This window comes from Rutidosis leptorrhynchoides, chromosome 3, assembly GCF_046630445.1.
Source record: "Rutidosis leptorrhynchoides isolate AG116_Rl617_1_P2 chromosome 3, CSIRO_AGI_Rlap_v1, whole genome shotgun sequence".
In the NCBI taxonomy this organism is placed as follows: Eukaryota; Viridiplantae; Streptophyta; class Magnoliopsida; order Asterales; family Asteraceae; genus Rutidosis; species Rutidosis leptorrhynchoides.
In genome coordinates, this window is record NC_092335.1 from 236,293,299 (window position 1) to 236,314,242 (window position 20,944).

The 20,944-nt window shown below is 32.3% G+C and overlaps 1 protein-coding gene across 1 annotated transcript in view; it reads right to left on the minus strand.

Moving 5' to 3' along the window:
• Positions 1-1,930: 1,930 nt before the first annotated feature.
• The window catches only part of LOC139900880 (uncharacterized), a 63,843-nt gene continuing 44,829 nt past the window's right edge, over positions 1,931-20,944 (minus strand). Inside the window, exons 3-4 of the mRNA XM_071883631.1 lie at positions 2,113-2,174; positions 1,931-2,017 (exon numbers count right to left, since the gene is read on the minus strand). Of these exons, the coding sequence (XP_071739732.1) occupies positions 1,931-2,017; positions 2,113-2,174 (149 nt within the window). The remainder of the gene's footprint in view (positions 2,018-2,112; positions 2,175-20,944) is intronic.

Sequence of the window (20,944 nt, forward strand, 5' to 3'; positions counted from 1 at the left end):
TAACGCGGTCTCAAGCATTGCACCCCACTTGAGGGATTCTTGGTTAATTAAGGAACTGTTTGTTCGAACACATAAAGGATTGAACCGTTAGGATAATCGAACGTATTCATGGAAGTCAACTTGACTTGACCATGGTGTTCTTTATGGTTGAACTCGTTTAAGGGCCTAACTATCTTTTAAACCAAACATTAACGAAAGCATCGAGGCACATCACGTCTCTCGGATATGGAAAACCATGTATTCTATTATACTTAAGAAAGTTTAGACCATTTTGAAATGTTAATACGTCACCCAACCGAGTCGCTCAATTGGATGAGCCGTTTGAACGTGTATGCCTGTAGTCAGACTGCACGGGCGTCGGGGGTAAGGGATGTTGCTGTCTATTCAGAATCTTAAAGCCAATCGCATTACCCAGTGACATGTTTTATGACAGGGGCGTTTAGGACTAGTGTAGTAAATACAAGGTCACTGCCTATCCATAAGCTAGCATTCCATAATACCGGCAAAGTAACTGATGAAATCATAGCATGCACTTGTTTTAGCTTTATCTGAATTACAAATTTTATCATATTTAATTTACTTCATCTTATAAAACTAGAAAATCCAAAATTAGGTAATCAACCACTACTCCTGCACCTTAGAATTATCTTATTAGATATAGGTTCGATTCTGCTGATATCTCAAAAATACGACTCTAGGTCATACTTCCTTTACTCATAATAAGAAGTAGTAAGATTTAGGCCCCGCTAAATATAAATTTAAAACACCGTCACCTCCTTGATTGTGGTCGATTCTGACGCCTTGCGGCCTAACGACACCACATAAATAAACCGTCCGTTTTGACCGTACCACGGTGGTGACATCAGGAACTCTCAAAACCCTACCACAAACAACTGAAGGTAAGCCAAACCTTGAATACACCAAATGGTATAAGCAGGACCAAGTAATTCTCAACGCAATGTTGGCCGGTCCTGAGTGTTTTGTTGCTCCGTGCGAAACGATTAAAGAATGTCCCTATTATATTTATAAATAAGTGTTTAATACTTTATCGGCAATTTGAAGATACAAACTACAATTAAAAGTGACGACTTAACTAATGAGTCCCGTTAAACATCTTTCAAGTGTATTTTATTTTTTTCAAACGTAATTGAATTTATGTGTAAATGATAACGGAAAAGACCAAGTTAATGTAACATGTGTCTACATTAATTATTAGAGTATTACACAATTCATTACAAAATATGTGACTAAAGTTCTATTTTTCTTTGTCCCAAAATATTGATTATTTTTAAAAAGAGACAAACAACTTTACATTTGTATCCTTGCCATTTTTTCATTGATCGGTACGGAAAATAGTAAAATTGACATTAACTACTTCTGTCATATTACAAGTGTTTTACTTTTTGCGCATATTTAAAAAAAAAATTACTAACTTCATTCTTCACTAATAAGAAATCCTTTCTCTAGAAAACCTGTTCCGATGGTTAAAATCGGAGGGAGTAACTCTTTCCAAACTTGTTTTTGATAAATCCACACAAAGTCACTAAACTGCCCTTAATGATATGTTATATAAAATTTTCATTTCAAAATATTGGAGGGCATAACTGAAAAGTAACAACAAAAATGTGTGAATCTATTAAAAATATGTTTGGAAATATCACATTCCAAAAGATAAATGTTTAAACACTAATGTTGACGTAAATCATTTAAAGTGAAACAATGAGACTTTTTTCTAGTAAATATGGAGTATAATAATTTAAATAAAAATATAAAAATCTAGTACTACACCTCTTTTGTTTGTCTAGAATTACCAAATGCATACGTGATTTGTACAACACGTTGTACGCGATGTACGATATAATGGATTTAATAAGATTAATATTGGGAAAAGAACAAAAGGATATTAGCAAACCCGACACATATCAATCAATCAATTAAAACTTCTCTCTTTTGAACCTTTACTTTTTCCTTCTTCCTCTTCATACTTTCTCTCCCTTTCCTCCATGAAACTGCTTCTCTGCAATTACAAAAAAAATTCAAACTTCACCTACCAAAATAACTCGAACTCTAGATTTGATTCCCCTTAAAATGTGATGCCTAGTGCGATCGCACTTGTGGCCCTACCCTAGGACCGGCCCTGCCTCTAAGAATGCGTGGGATTGACTTGTAATCCTCTACGCAAACAAATTTCGCACGAGAATCATATCTTTAAAGCAACGACTCATCAAAAATCCTTTCCAAGACAAAACTGTTCCTGCTTATCTCCAAGAAATGTGTGGGATTGCGGATGAAATTGCATTCGACTATTGTCCCTTGGATGAAGATGACCCCGTGCTACATATACTTCATCGCCTAATCAACCGCCTCAAAGAAATATGTATTGCAGTTCGTGCTCAAGAATCAGCCATTTCATTTAACGAACTTCATGACAAGCTCGTGGATTATGAAACCCAAAAAAAAAAAAAACTCCTCAAATTCAGTAACTCCAATCATACCCATCGCAAACTACACACAACGTGGGCCTTGTACCAATCGGTCAAACAACAATGGTCGAATTCAAAACTCAGAAATACAATAACTACTCGAACCCTCTACGCACCACATGGCAGCAGAAAAACAAACCCTCACCACCATACAACAACGAAGCAAAATGCAATTTTGTAATCGTGAGGGTCATTTTACTAAAGATTGTCGCACCTTAGCCAAATTTCAGCGTAAAAATGAAGTTTCCCCAAGTATCAATTACACTAATACCTCTCACAACAATACTTCTCTATGGGTTCTTGACACTGGTGCGTCACATCACGTTACACGTGACCCTAGCAACCTACAATCCTTCTCCGACAATGGTGTACCGGAAGAGATCATCCTACACGACAACATAGTTTTAAAAATAACTCATCTTGGACAGACTTTATTTAAAAGTCTCTATCGTGTATTCAAACTTACTGATATTTTATGTATTCCCAAGTGCAAACGAATTTTAATTTTCGTAGCTAAATTCTCACGATCTAACAAAGTGTATGTTGATTGTCTTTCTTATCATTTTATTGTGCAGGATTTGAAAACGGGGGAGTCACTTTGTAGAGGGGAAGCCGCAATGACTTATACTACCTATTCACTCCAAGCACACCTCAAATAAACCCGAGCTCAATCAGTGACAACGCTAAATGGCATCTTTGACTAGGACATGCATTGACTCAGATTTTGTCATTTATTATTAAGTCTTCAAAACTTTCACGTGTTACAAACTCTAGTTCTCATTGTTATGCATATTTTTGTAATAAAAGTCACAAATTTTCATTTGCAAAATCATCCCTTACTAGCACTCGACCAATGTAACTAATATATTCTGATGTTGGGGCCTTACTAATACCTCTCTATGTAACTTTTGTTGATCATTATTCAAGGTATATATGGATTTATTCCATAAATAGAAATTCTAGTGTTGCAATCATTTTTTCATTAAAAGATTAGATAAAAAAATTTCTTCAATACCCCATACGATCACTATATACTGATAACATGGAAAAATACATGGCGCTAATAATATACTTAAGCACCATGGCATCTCACATTTTACCACCTCAATACAACCGAACACAATGGCATAGCCGAACGAAGACACTAAAATCTCCTATCCACAACCTTTCTCTCCTACAACATGCCGGGCTTTCCACAAATGTTTGGTCATATGCTGTCACCACCTGATATGGCATAGACAGACGCTTATTTTAGTGAGATGTTGTCGGGTCGCTAAGCGTCAGTCAAGGATATCAAGAGGGACTGATGGTTTTAATTTTATAATAGCGAGGCCTAACTCTTCTACTCCTTCTTAAGGGTAAGCAAAGGAAGTAAGACCTAGGGTCGATCGTTTAAGAAGATAACATAATCGAAACAACTACGATAGCAAACCGGTCTTATCCTAGTAGATAGTTTAAATAAGAAGTATTTTGATTTTGGGTTTTTCTAATTATAATAAGCTAAACATAAATAAATAAAGCGATGATGCGCGGCGTACGGTCACTTTTATTTCTCGACGCCGGCTATCGGTGTGGTTCGGCGGAGGTGAGATCCTCTCGCGCATCATGCCTGTAGTTCTATATTTTTATGCTGGGACCTAAATTATACCTACCTTCTTTATAGAATAAATATAGTAAGTATGATCTAGGGTGTCATTCTTCAAGACGGTCAAATTTGAAACGAAGCTTATCTAGATAAATTAGCGTATACTAATATTTAAATTGTTTTTGTGTTGCGTTTTTCTGTTTTATAACTTATCTACCTAACTAATATTCTAATTAAATAATATATATATATATATATATAGTGGTAGGATCAAGAGGGAAGTAACCACCAAAGAGTCAATGGCTTGGCGGTATCGAGGTCACCCTTACAACCTTGAGGTTGAGGGTTCGAGTCCTGCTTAGGACAATTCGTGGTGTATATATTCGAGTTAGATTTAAGTGGGTGTGTGAGTTTGCCTTTCAAAAAAAAAAAAAAAAAAAAAAAAAAAAAAAAAAAAAAAAGAGGGAAGTAACCATTCGGGGGGAAGCGGGGGGAAGCAAAAACTTTTTTTTTTCGTTTTTTGAAAAAACTTTGTTCACGAACATTATAGATGAGATGAAAATATGAACATTTAGTAGAGACACTTTGTGATAAATATTTTTATTTTGGCGGGAAAACGCTCGAAGAAGTAATATATAACAATTATCGTGTTTTTCGAGCGTATTTTGAGGTTTTAGCTATTGGGGTTTAGATATTAGGGTTTAGATATTAGCGTTTATAGGGTTTAGATATTAGGGTTTAGAAATTTAGGGTTTAGAAATTTAGGGTTTAGGGTTTAGATTTAGGGTTTAGATTTAGGATTTAGATTGAGTTTTTAACACAGACGGTTTAGAGTTTAGGGTTTAGGGTTTGGGGTTTAGGGTTTAGGGTTTGGTGTTTTGGGTTTATGGACGTTTAGAGTTTAGGGTTTAGGGTTTGGGGTTTAGGGTTTAGGGTTTGGTGTTTTGGGTTTATGGAATAAACCCAAAACACCAAACCCAAAACCCTAAACCCTAAACTCTAAATCGGGCTAAATTTTACTTCACAAAACATGAAAAAAACGTTCATGTTCTTCACGAACAATATTATCTTGAATGTTATTTTTGTCGATCGTTTTCCCGCCTAAATAATAACATTCATCACGAAGTGTCTCTTCTAAATGTTCATATTTTCGTGTGATCTTGATGCCAGAAAAAAAAATTCAAAAAATAAAAATTTTGCTTCCCCCCGCTTGGTTACTTCCCCATTGATCCTGCCCCTATATATATATATATATATATATATATATATATATATATATATATATATATATATATATATATATATATATATATATATATATATATATATATATTAATCAAGAGGGAAGCACTTTTTTAGGGGGAAGTAATTTTTTGTTCTTTTTTTTCAATTTTTTTTTTCAGGCATCAAGATCACATGAAAATATGAACATTTAAAAAAGACACTTTGTGATGAATGTTATTATTTTGACGGTAAAACTCTCGAAGAATAAAATGAAAACATTCAATGCATTGAATGTTTTGATTCTGAGTTTTTTTTAAGGGGTTAGAAATTAGGGTTTAGAAATTAGGCTTTAGAAATTAAGGGGTTAAAAATTAGGGTTTAGCTATTATGGTTTAGAAATTAGGGTTTAGATTTAATATTTTAACATGAACGGTTTAGAGTTTAGGGTTTAGGGTTTAGGGTTTAGGGTTTGGGGTTTTGAGTTGAGGGTTTACGGAGTAAACCCGAAAACCCTAAACCCTAAACCGGGCTAAATTCGAAAAAAAACACTTCACATAAGATGAAAACAAAACGATGCAAATAAACTCAGCAGCAAAACATTCAATGCATTGAATGTTTTTATTTTTTTCTTCGAGTGTTTTCCCGCCAAAATAATGACATTCATCACAAAGTGTCTTTTATAAATTTTCATATTTTCATCTAATATATAATATTCGTGAACAAAGTTTTTTCAAAAAAATGAAAAAATAAAATAAAATTTGTTCCCCCTAAAAAGTGCTTCCCTCTTGATTATGACCCTATATATATATATATATATATATATATATATATATATATATATATATATATATATATATATATATATATATATATATATATATATATATATTCATATAGATATATATACATACATATATATATATACATACATATATATATATATACATATATATACATATGTGTATATATGTGTGTGTATATCTATATATATATATATATATATATATATATATATATATATATATATATATATATATATATATATATATATATATATATATATATATAGCCAGGGATATGTATATCTATTAAACTTTCATAGTGTATATCTTTTATAAGTTCTATTTGATACTATCGGAGATGATTTATATTCATTAAAATGTGTTGTGAACTTAGGCCCTCCTTAATTGGTCTAGTTCCAATTAAGGATGTCAATGGTATCTTTAAGCCAAGGACGATTCTGACGTAGGGTAACTTACCTGTCCCCGACATCGCACCCTTATAAAGTACATGCGGCCTTCAATAAGGCTATCAGAATAAGACAGAGCCACGTTTAATTTTATTTTTTCTTAACAACAAAGTTTTAGTAAATGGTATTAAAAAACATATGAGCTATTAAATATAATTGACGTCTTTTTCTAGTAAGTTCTTTGGTCTAGACGGTGGAAGAGAATCGAGTGCAATGTCTTGAACTGTTTAGTTATATATGTACACAACTAAAAGACCTCCTTTACAATCAAGATGTTTGTCTCAACCGATACGGACAGCCAGGTCCTTCCGTAATTATATAAATATAATTACTTCAATCTCACTCGAGATGTTAACCAAGATAATTAACTCGTTTAAATAAGATTTTTGTCATTTTAAGTTTGAGTAAACCATTAACCACACAAAAAGTTGGAAATGGTAATCGTGAGCCAAAATTTTAGTTGATTAACGTTATGCGTATAAAATAGTTTCCAATAATTTTATTAAGTTTATAGTTCATACGTTAAAATATATATTAATGATTTTACTATTTAATAGATATATATGCTATATTCAATAATGAATATTACGGGATAGTTGTTTATAAATATTACGATAACAATATATTAATAATTATTATAACAACACATATAACAATTAAATAATTATAAACTCTAATTACCGCAATATAAAATAAATGTAGTAATAGAATAGCTTACAAGTGATTCAAGACGATCCTTGCAATGCTTGCTTTCAATGTGATTCACTTATATATTATTCATAGACAAATATTACATAAGACCCAGCTCCAAATCTTGCTCTAATAAGTATAGACAGCTTCTTAGGAGTTTACAAGACTCACACTAATTTATACTAAACTACCTAAGCTTGCAGAATTGTGTTGTGAGAGAGAAAGAAGGGTGAAAACTCAGAACGAGAGAGAACTCTGAGTTTTCTGAATGAAAAAAATGAACGTCTGAAGGCCTCTATTTATAGTAGAGGTGGGTTGCCAGTTTTGATTACGAGTCACCAGTTGCTTAACCACGAGTCACCAATTTTCTTAACCAAGGTCACCAGTTAATTAACCAGGTCGCCAGTTTCCTAACAGGGTTTCCAGTTTTGGAAACTGGGTTGCCAGTTTCAATTACGAGTCACCAGTTTCAGATTTCGAGTCTCCAGTTTAAAGAAACGAGTCTCCGGTTGTGTATTCGGTCGCAAGTTTTAAGTAACTGTGTGACGATCGCTCCAAATCCATATGGACGAACACGTCATTCATTGATTTCATTGCGAGGTATTTGACCTCTATATGATACGTTTTGTAAACATTGCATTCTTTTCAAAAGGTACACAATAAATGAATATCAATTTCTAAGGTTTTCAGCGTTTGATGATTTCTACATATAGACAATCACGATAAATAATAGTTTACCATAATACATCCGTTGACAATGAAGTCAAAATAAGATACACGGTGATGATTTAGTGAATGCAAAGTTTTCTTGAATAAAGCATGTATGACTCCATGCACATAGCTTGTATCACATATAAGCAAACAGCGGAAGACTTCTAGAAACCTGAGAATAAACATGCTTAAAATTGTCAACACAAAGGTTGGTGAGTTCAAAGTTTTAATGTTGCGCATAATCTGTATATAAAGGTGAATCACAAGTTTTCAGTTGTTTCATCCAGAAAAGTTTATCAAAATATTCTACGAAATTGAGCACCCTGGTAACTAAATTTAACGTATATATATTTTATACCCTTTGTATAATCATCTTAATAATACACGCAAATCAACGTGTACGCTTCTCAAATAGCATACGTCCGTTAAAAGGCTAGCGCTCTAGCTCGGACGGGGATATCAAGCCCTATGGATCCATATACAACTACTCGCGCCCACTAGTTCTTATAACTGGCAGTTACTAGTTACCAAAACTAAGGGATTTTCGGTTCAAACTCGGTGTAGAATTTAGTATGTACTTGTGTCCATTGCGTTTAAAATAAAGTGCATGTATTCTCAGCCGAAAAATATATACTGCAAAAACAATTAAAAAGGGATCTATAAACTCACCTTAGCAGCACATAAGATCATTCATCAAAAAGTGATCGTAACTCGGAATGCAAGATTAACCGTAGATCTCAACCTAGAGAACATATGTTGGTCAATACATGTCTAATAAACTAGGTTGGGTTATAGTGTATCACAATCCTAATGCTCGAGATCGACATACAAAAGTTATCAAAAGTCATTTCAAAAAATCAATTTTGACAATTGTTCAACAAAATGAGGCGTGCCTTATATAAGGATTCATTTACTTGGCTAGTAGTATTTTATCAATCTCATAAACAGATTGTTTAAATATTAATTGCAGATTTAAAAGCAATTCCAATTAACGTCAATTATAATTCAGTTGACCATATCTTTTGATTCGTTCATCGAAATTACGCGATTTCTAAATGAAAAGTTATTGATTTTTCGCCAGCTTTCCGAAAACATGTATATCATATACCTTTTACCAGTAATATATGTATTTAATTCGTGATTCATTATAAACTATTTAACGGCGAAATTTAGCATACAAGCATGTATAAATATATACTCGAGCACTAGACATGTATACACAATTAATATATAAAAGATAAGATATGAATGCTAACGTATCAATATTGAGATTCAATATTGCAGGAAAGTACGTAGACGCAACAGAGATGATAAATACTAGGTTTGACTTGCGAACAATACCCATGAACATTACCCATAACCTCCATAGCTATAACCCATAATTTCCTTAGTTCTATCCTGTTTGAAGCTTGTTTTGAAAGTGACACGCTCATGACCTCGTCGTAATATTTTATGTATAATATTACTAAAAATATTAAGATTAATAATAATAATAATCTTAATAATAATAATATAATAATAATAATAATAATAATAATAATAATAATAATAATAATAATAATAATAATAATAATAATAATTAACATTATTATTATTATAATAAATAAATACTTAGGGAGTAATATAAGTGTAAAAAAACTCAAGCAGAAACCTGGTATTTATAGCCATAATTCCTGATTCTGATGCCCATGCGATCACATGGGTTTTATGCCTATTTCTCATGCGATCGCATGGCCATCAGATCCAGCTCACATATTTTTTTGTTTTCTTGTTTGTCGATGTAATTAAATATAATATATATAATATATATAATTTAAATAATTAATTATATATTATATTAAATTCATGTGCATAGTTGACTTGTAATTTTCGTTCCGATGACTCGTACGTTGTCACTCGACTTATGTCCCGGTTCCGGTTTCTCGAACGCATTTTCGTACGCTTAGAAAACTCGTAATTTACGTTTTGTGACTCGTACCTTTGTCAAAATATAGTCTTAAATTATCAATAAACTATATCATTCTAAGTGTATCTTAAACTTTCGAGTGTTTTGGTCATTTACTTCTATAAATCATTGTCTCGCTATTTGTTAATATATATATAATAACAAATCGTTTTATGGCCAAGTTAATATATATTTTCAACATTCATAAACAGTTTTAAATATACGTCGCAAGTTATTCATACAATTAATATTCCAACTTTTCATATATATTCAAATAAATATTTAAACCAATAAGTTTAATGTACGGTATCAAACAATTAATACATTGTGACGTTTTCAAGTTATAGTATATATTATATATATATGTATCTATATACATATAATTGTTCGCGAATCGTCAAGAACAACCGAAAGGTATTTGAATATATGAAAGTAGTTCAAAAATTTTGAGATTCAGTTTTACAGACTTTACTTATCGTGTCAGAAATGTTAATCATACAAAGATTAAGTTTAAATTTGGTCAGAAATTTCCGGATCATCACAGTACCTACCCGTTAAAGAAATTTCGTCCCGAAATTTGAGTGAGGTCGTCATGACTAACAATAAAAATGTTTTCATGACGTATATGTGTTGATAAATAGAGTTTTATCACCGTTGAATAATATGGATAAAACAATCTGATTATTCGAAGCGTATGAGAGAAGTTATCGTAAAAGAGTGAAATGAAGAATAGAGATTCGTCTTAACTCTTGACATATTAACGATTGATTTCCGTAATTTAAGGAATAGAAAATCTTCATAATCTAAATAAGATTTGATTCTTCGGAATTTAAGGAAATTAAGATTTCTTTTGATTAAATGCGTAATTTGCCTCGATTGCTATGTTTGATATTTCGCTATAAATTGACCTCTTCCGTTTCATTATTTTCATCACTCTTACATCTTCTTCCTCATTTCCTATTTTCAAAAGATTGTGAAAAATGCTTCATCCAGTTCTGATTCTTGATATACTCCTAACTTTCATATCTGTCATTCTTCCCTTATATTTCGATGTCTCTGCTTCTGTCTTTCCATAATCATTGACATCCACAGTTAATACTCTCTCCAATTTACTGTGATTTATATATACTCCCATTGATATTTTGAAGCTTCATGCTTTTGTTTTATCTTCCCTACTTTAAATCAAGCGAATAATGGTCCAGAATTCGTAGGTATGAATTTCAGAATGAACATAATTAATGTTCTAAAAAAAGAAACGGTAATAGCACAATCTGACTTGTCAAATTACCAGAATACCTCGAAAAAGACCGAATCATTAAGAAAATATTTTCTTGATAGTTTAGAGGTTAAATAGAATGAAAGAGTTATGTAACATGGTTTATAATGAGGGTATGATCTGTGAACCTTTATCACGTTCCATTAGAAACTCAGCATGACTTACTGTAATATAATCACGTTGATCAAGTGTCATTATATTATACTAACTCATACTTCAGTTCCCAATACCTCTTCAAAAATATTCATATTTTAAACTCGAAGGTTTCAGAATTTAGAAACTAAAATAGTTTCTTTTATGATGTTACACAGATATCGCAAGGAGAAAATTGACTTCCGAAAAGAATGATTATGGAATTATCTCCAGAAATATGGAGGATATTTATAATGAAAGATACGATGATATCTTAGAATTTCTAATATCAGAGGATGATGAAGAATATTGTCCGCAAAGGTTTAGATTCGGAAGCAAGGTATTCGTTAATGTCTTCAGTAGATACTGAATCATTTGGATTCTTTGAAGTCAGGTTTCGTACTTGTGATTTATCCATAGCCTCTTTCATACTTTGCTCAATCCGTTTTCCAGTTCCAAACTTTCTCTTTTTCTGAGCTTTGCCAGCACACTATCCTTTATCATCAAACTTTTGGCTGTTAAGTTCGTTTACAGTTTTTGCTGCTTCATCAGCATTCAAAGTTATCATAACCGAATCGTTGGTTATCAATCTGAGGTGTTTTCAAAAGTTTGAAGGGTTTGCATGAAGATTGTAATTGTCAAGATACATATGATGTTCTAGAATTTTGAACGATACAAATTTTTTTTTTTCTGGGTTTATGAATAGAAGTGATGTTCTAGCACAGTTTTGAAGTCAAAGTATAGCATTTGAAAGATGTAAGAATCTAAGAGTGATGTTTTCTGTTAAATCTTGGCTTGGATTCTGATTTTTCAAAATCAGAATATGTAATTGAATTTGTATGGAAACGATTGTATATCGCTGTGAGCATAGTTAATAATTTTTGAATCAAAGTTGAAGAATGTACAGTATAACATATTAATTGTGAACTTATATATTTCCCGAGTATTACCTACCCGTTAAAGATTTCACAATTAATACTTTGTACAAAAGATTTTTTTTATTACCGTCTTTATGAAAATATATGTATGTATATCTTCTTCAGATGTAATACGGATTTGATGAGTTAATATCATATTAAGCTCATTTGATTTTTGAATTGAATGAATAATCTCTAAAACATTAAGGATTACATAATCTTCGCGGAGTATTTCACTAATGAAATCAATACTTCATTATTTATTCTTATTCCTCGGTGAAGGATGTTGATGCTCGTGGAATTCTTATGAACTTCATAAGATATAAATGATGTTTTCCAGAAAGTTTCGAGTACATCGAAGATAAAAGGGTAAAATCAAACATGTAATTGATTAATACACTAAGTTCATTATGAAATGGAATTCATTGAGTTGAAACAGAGATTGTAGTTAACGATGGTTAAGTCGTTAACGAAGGATGTACATCATAGCATATTAGTAATATGAATTAACCAAGTAGTATTTACCCTTTTTCAATTCATACATAATAGCTTAGTACGAAAAGATTTATGATGGTTTTAAAATTTACATATATAAGATATACATATAAATCCTTTAGAGGAATTGGGTTATTACTTCATAATTCATTGATACAATATACTCGTTGTTGACTCGTAATGATGTCCACGGTGCTTTCTTGAAATGACGGAGCTTGTGATGTTAGAGGTGCTGCTGATTCTGACGATGTTGACAGCACTGACTGTGCTGGTGAGGCTAAGGGTACTTTTGATGCTATTGGTAAAACAAGTCTAGCTTGTATCTTAGACCATTCGGATAAGGGTTTCTACTCTATCTGATTTAGGGTTAAGGCTAGAATAGATAATCTCTAAACTTTAGAAATTACATAATCGCCGTAGAATGTTTCTCCGATGAAGTTATGAATCCATACTTCATCGTTTGTCGTTGCTGGTACTTCTTGGTACCTATGGTGCGTATGATGTTGATATCTGCGGTACAGATTGTGATGTTGAGGCGTGTGATGCGGATGTGGTTGTTGGTGGTGGTAATGATCCTGTTGGTGTGGATGATGGTGGTACCGGTTATGCTGCGGGTGCTGCTGCTGGTGTTCGTAACCCTTGCACCATATTCTCCAAAGGCACTACCTGAGCACGAAGCTCGTTGACTTCTTCTATTATACCGGGATGATCAGTGGTTCGGACAATCGGATAAATAAGATTTATAATATGGGATAGTATATAATCATGATGAGATACTCTGGAAATGAGAGAGAAAATAGTATTACGAATAGGTTCGCCGGTAAGTGCTTCAGGTTCTTCGCCAAGAGGTGAATGTAGTGGATGGAAGGAATCACCTTCTTCTTGTCTCCAATGATTAAGTAGGCTACGAACCCATCCCCAATTCATCCAGAATAGGTGATGGCTGATTGGTTGATCCATTTCGGTTACACTTTCTTCAGAGTTCAGGTGAATATCCATATCGGAATAGCTGTCGGAATTTAAGGAATTTGAACTAGATACGGGATCCATCTTGTATAATTAGAGAGATGATTTTTGATATGAAATAGATTATAGAATTTAGATTGGTACTCTTCTATACATAATTTACATATGTATATATAATACCAAAATCCCGTAAATTACGGAGAAATTTTCGGAAGACGGCAGTCAAAGTTTACTGTAATAGATATGCCAAGATATGAATTTTGTCTATACACTATATATGCAATCAATGCAATAAGACGCGTTTAGACTTAAGATGATAGACAGGTAATTTCTGACAAGAAATGATAAGCAAAACTTTTGACATGCAGACACAGTCGAAGTCCAGACTTACTAATGCATCCTAACAACTATCAGTTAGACACATTTATGCAAGATCTGGTTCACTAGGACCAACGCTCTGATACCAACTGTGACGATCGCTCCAAATCTATATGGACGAACACGTCATTCATTGATTTCATTGCGAGGTATTTGACCTCTATATGATACGTTTTGTAAACATTGCATTCTTTTCAAAAGGTACACAATAAATGAATATCAATTTCTAAGATTTTCAACGTTTGATGATTTCTACATATAGACAATCACGATAAATAATAGTTTACCATAATACATCCGCTGACAATGAAGTCAAAATAAGATACACGGTGATGATTTAGTGAATGCAAAGTTTTCTTGAATAAAGCATGTATGACTCCATGCACATAGCTTGTATCACATATAAGCAAATAGCGGAAGACTTCTAGAAACCTGAGAATAAACATTCTTAAAATTGTCAACACAAAGGTTGGTGAGTTCATAGTTTTAATGTTGCGCATAATCTGTATATAAAGGTGAATCACAAGTTTTCAGTTGTTTCATCCAGAAAAGTTTATCAAAATATTCTACGAAATTGAGCACCCTGGTAACTAAATTTAACGTATATATATTTTATACCCTTTGTATAATCATCTTAATAATATACGCAAACCAACGTGTACGCTTCTCAAATAGCATACGTCCGTTAAAAGGCTAGCGCTCTAGCTCGGACGGGGATATCAAGCCCTATGGATCCATATACAACTACTCGCGCCCACTAGTTCTTATAACTGGCAGTTACTAGTTACCAAAGCTAAGGGATTTTCGGTTCAAACTCGGTGTAGAATTTAGTATGTACTTGTGTCCATTGCGTTTAAAATAAAGTGCATGTATTCTCAGCCCAAAAATATATACTACAAAAACAATTAAAAAGGGATCTATAAACTCACCTTAGCAGCACATAAGATCATTCATCAAAAAGTGACCGTAACTCGGAATGCAAGATTAACCGTAGATCTCAACCTAGAGAACATATGTTGGTCAATACATGTCTAATAAACTAGGTTGGGTTATAGTGTATCACAATCCTAATGCTCGAGATCGACACACAAAAGTTATCAAAAGTCATTTCAAAAAATCAATTTTGACAATTGTTCAACAAAATGAGACGTGCCTTATATAAGGATTCATTTACTTGGCTAGTAGTATTTTATCAATCTCATAAACAGATTGTTTAAATATTAATTGCAGATTTAAAAGCAATTCCAATTAACGTCAATTATAATTCAGTTGACCATATCTTTTGATTCGTTCATCGAAATTACGCGATTTCTAAATGAAAAGTTATTGATTTTTCGCCAGCTTTCCGAAAACATGTATATCATATACATTTTACCAGTAATATATGTATTTAATTCGTGATTCATTATAAACTATTTAACGACGAAATTTAGCATACAAGCATGTATAAATATATACTCGAGCACTAGACATGTATACACTATTAATATATAAAAGATAAGATATGAATGCTAACGTATCAATATTGAGATTCAATATTGCAGGAAAGTACGTAGACGCAACAGAGATGATAAATACTAGGTTTGACTTGCGAACAATACCCATGAACATTACCCATAACCTTCATAGCTATAACCCATAATTTCCTTAGTTCTATCCCGTTTGAAGCTTGTTTTGAAAGTGACACGCTCATGACCTCGTCGTAATATTTTATGTATAATATTACTAAAAATATTAAGATTAATAATAATAATAATCTTAATAATAATAATAATATAATAATAATAATAATAATAATAATAATAATAATAATAATAATAATAATAATAATAATAATAATAATAATAATTATTATTATAATAAATAAATACTTAGGGAGTAATATAAGTGTAAAAAAACTCAAGCAGAAACCTGGTATTTATAGCCATAATTCCTGATTCTGATGCCCATGCAATCACATGGGTTTTATGCCTATTTCTCATGCGATCGCATGGCCGTCAGATCCAACTCACATATTTTTTTGTTTTCTTGTTTGTCGATGTAATTAAATATAATATATATAATATATATAATTTAAATAATTAATTATATATTATATTAAATTCATGTGCATAGTTTACTTGTAATTTTCGTTCCGATGACTCGTACGTTGTCACTCGACTTATGTCCCGGTTCCGGTTTCTCGAACGCATTTTCGTACGCTTAGAAAACTCGCAATTTACGTTTTGTGACTCGTACCTTTGTCAAAATATAGTCTTAAATTATCAATAAACTATATCATTCTAAGTGTATCTTAAACTTTCGAGTGTTTTGGTCATTTACTTCTATAAATCATTATCTCGCTATTTGTTAATATATATATAATAACAAATCATTTTATGACCAAGTTAATATATATTTTCAACATTCATAAACAGTTTTAAATATACGTCGCAAGTTATTCATACAATTAATATTCCAACTTTTCATATATATTCAAATAAATATTTAAACCAATAAGTTTAATGTACGGTATCAAACAATTAATAAATTGTTACGTCAAGAACAACCGAAAGGTATTTGAATATATGAAAGTAGTTCAAAAATTTTGAGATTCAGTTTTACAGACTTTGCTTATCGTCTCAGAAATGTTAATCATACAAAGATTAAGTTTAAATTTGGTCAGAAATTTCCTGATCATCACAAACTGGGTCGCCAGTTACCTCAATGGGTCACCAGTTTTGAGTAACTGGTTTCCAGTTGGGTAACTGGGTCCCCAATTTAGGAGCTTGAACTCCGTGTTCATCGTATACAGATTCCTGATTGTTTGACGTTTAAGAACCAATATAAGTTCTGGCTTGAATTTCAGCATAGGTTCTTGCTTGAGGTTCCTTAGACTAATATTAGTCACACACTATCCCCTGAATCATCTCTGGAGGTTCCTTGTGGTGGTATTTGAAGTTTTGTGAGATTAGATTTTAGTGTGTGTTTTAAGTGTGTGTAAGTCCTGAAACCTCTTAATCTTCGTATATGAATTAGATGGGCTTCTAGGTTCTTGATAGATCTTCATATACTTGACTTAAATAAGTGCTATCATCTATGGTTAGTGATCTTGAGCTCTTGTAATGGTCTTCAAGGTTGGTTCTCTGACATTAGGGTTAGAAAACCCTAATTTGGGCTCGTTTTACACCTTTTCCGCAAAGTAAGCTTTTAAATTCCCCGTTTAGCAAAACTTAGTAGATTAGTGCATTTAATGAATAATACTTTAAGTATATAAAGACTCAGAAGACCGTTACGTTCGTTCCTTATGTTTTGTGGAGGTTATGGAGATTTGAATATTTGTCTTATCGAAGTTATACATTCTCTTTTCAATGATGGAAACAAAAGGTTTTTATCTAGAACTTTAGCATACGTAAAGTTCTAGGGTTTACAGGATGCTAGTATACCTTTATTGTATAATAGGCTAGCTTTATTGAAACCTTTATTTAGTAGGGTATATTTTTGTGAAGTTTGAGGGTTTTGAGGGGTATTAAATCTTTTGACAGGATGCGTACTAAGCAGAGCTTAGTCTATCTAGAGTTCCGATCTCGTCTTCTTCTTCTTACTTCGTTATTTGATTAAAATAGCTGCTCGTATATATATATATATATATATATATATATATATATATATATATATATATATATATATATATATATATATATGATCACTTTACTTTAAGATCGTAACTTCTTTGAGCCGTGTAACAAACTTTGATCAACCGATCCCAGACTTGGAATGTCTTAGGTGACTAGGTGATTTAGCACTCTATAAGATCTAGGTTCGAATCTCAGAGCCTATTTCTTTATGTTTAGATTTCATAAAGTTATACACACACACACACACACACACACACACACACACACACATATATATATATATATAAATATATATATATATATATATATATATATATATATATATATATATATATATATATATATATATATATATATATATATATATATATGTTGGGGGAGAATGTGGGTTAATATGGGATTATGCTTAATGACTATACTAATCTTAACCCATAACAATAAGTGTTTTGATGGTGACATATGAACATAACTAAAGGTGATGGTAGACATCTTGACATAAATATACAAGTTCACTAATCTACACTTACTCTAGCAAAAGACCAAAACTAAATAAATCATAAAATAAAAACTAAGCTACACGGTTAGGACCATGGTCGACCGCAGGTCAGACCATGGAGACTTGCACCCAGATTTGTGAAATCAAGGTTTCTCGTTCGACCCCACGGCTGACCGTGGATCGACCGCATAACCTCACTGTTCGCATTTTGATCAAAAAATGTTTGAACACTCCGGGGCATCTATAATTCATGAAACCTACCCAAAGGAGTTTTGGTCACTAGAACACTAATCTGGATTAATCATGCCTAATGACACCTTAATGACGATTAAGCCTTGATTAAGGATAACACATAAGTGTTTTAGTAAAACATGTACATCTAAAATGTATCTAGACATTCTTAGAATGGTCACCAAGTCCTAACCAAGAGTTGCTCCTTCCTTGTACATGTGTTGGATATTAATGTATACTTATACGTTAATCTTGCAAATGCCAATTTGCAAGTAAAACTTACATAGCCTTAGGTTAATGATATATTATCACTACATGTTTAATTTAAGATTAAATAGTGATCTCTTGCTAGTCATTGCATGAATATTACTTGACCACTTGCTATTAATACATGTGTATTATTTGACTATGTGCTAAGTGCTAAGTGCTAAGTAGTTACTTAATATGTATATGTATTAACCTCGTCTTGCTTTGTGTTACAAGTTGGGATCTCACCAACTAGTATTTAGACTACTTCAATATATGCTTGTACTACTTGGATAATGCTTAAAATGTCATAATCTAGTAATCTTAAAAGACAATGAATAATTAACACACATAGATTTGCTTAAGTCTAGAATTAAGTTTATGAATAAGTTTAAACTTGATTTAACTTGATGTCTTGCAATATGCTTAATTGTTATTACTTGCTTAAATTGTCAAGACATCATTATCACACTTAATTAATTACAAACATGTTCAAATTTGAATACTATCATGCTTTGTGATTAAAGTGAGTTTGTGTCATTAACGACATGTTGACTGACCAATGGAGATTTAGCAAATGTGTTAATTACAAATAAAGGATTATGACAAAACTGAGATTGCCTCAAATAATTATGATGACTTGTATCTAAGAATGTTAGACTTTCCACTTTGAGTCACTATTAAGGCAATACATCCAAGATAAATGGACATTTAATGCATATAGTACTTGTATAGGATGTTGGGTATATTTCGCAGGTGTTAAATGAAGTAAAGTGTCCAAAGAGTGATGTCCAAAACTGATTCAAACGGCTATACAACAGATAGGTATTTTGGAATGGATTGCATTCGGTTGACCCACAGTCGACCGTGGTCCAAGCTGCAGGGACGGCTGACTTGTTTATCTCTCTATATAAATAGCAAGGCTTGGAGAACTTTGAAGACTTAGACCCTTGCATGCTTGATATTGCTCATCAAAGCTATGTTTCTCACACAATATCGACCTTGTTTTACTCGGTTTTCATGTCCAATGTGCTAAAAAAAGTTAAGATCTTGGGTTTAATCGCGTTCTACGTGCTATGGCAGTTCTAAGTGTTAATTTGGTGTAAAATTGACCAAAGTGTGCAAAATGTATCAAGAAAACTGCAAAGTGCTGGAACGGGCTCAAGAACGGTGTTCTCATAACCTAGAACGACGTTCCAACATTCAAGAATGGCGTTCCAAAGTCAAGAACGACGTTCTACCTGGGAAAATACAAAGTAAATGGAAACAGAAAAATAGCCATTTAGAGAACGATTCAGGAACGACGTTTGTAGAAAAGAAGAACGATGTTCCACATAACGGGAAAAGGAATGACGTTCCTGAAAGAGGAACGACGTTCCTCTGTAAATTCTGGACAGTTTTTGGAGAAGTATAAATGGAATGAGATGAGGGTTTTCTCATAAGTTGGATAGAATAGAAGAGCGAGTACTTCCTCACGGAAAATTCTGCTGAAAACTTCCTTTGATGATTTGGCTCAGATCTTATTTTCAACTTTTTCAGACTTCATTCGTTCATTTTATCTATTTCTTCCTCTCTTATGATTTTAGTTTCTTGAGTTTGAACACTTCAGAAGAGTTTTCCCCTTTTTGTGTCCTCCGAATGTGAATGATAGGCCGAGACTAATTCACTTATTCAAATTTAAAAACTAAAAGATAAACTAAAAATATTAGTAAATAACAAGCTCGGGTTGCTTCCCGAGAAGCGCTAGGTTTACTGTCATTTGACTTATTTATCCTAGAAAATAGAAAATTACGGCTCGGGTTACCTCCCGAGAAGCGCTTTATTTAACGTTGATAGCTCGACTAAATTAGACTTCCTTCAGTGAAAGTCCGAGTGATTGATATGTGAAATCGTACTTTAAAATAACTAGCTAAGAACTTAACAATTATCACACAATATCAGGCAACTAAAACCTGATCGTGCAGTAATCAATAAGTAATTTTACCAGTTCGTTCCACAGGGAGCCGCGTTTAAGATTTAAACAACTAATAATTATTCTAAGAATTGGGTTTTTTTGATTTGAATTAAGTAGAACAGTAACAAAAGTAAATTAATGAATAAACTAAATAAGGAGAAGCAGTGTCCACTTTAATGCTCAACAAATGACTAGGATTGTTCTTTTACTAAAAGCGTTCATTTAAGGTCTAGGTAATTAGTTCATATCGGTCTCACAAAATCAATGAATCAAAGGCATAATGAATTCAATTTACTCAAATAAATTATCATTCAGAGGTCCAAATTAGCATGTAAAATTAATATAGACT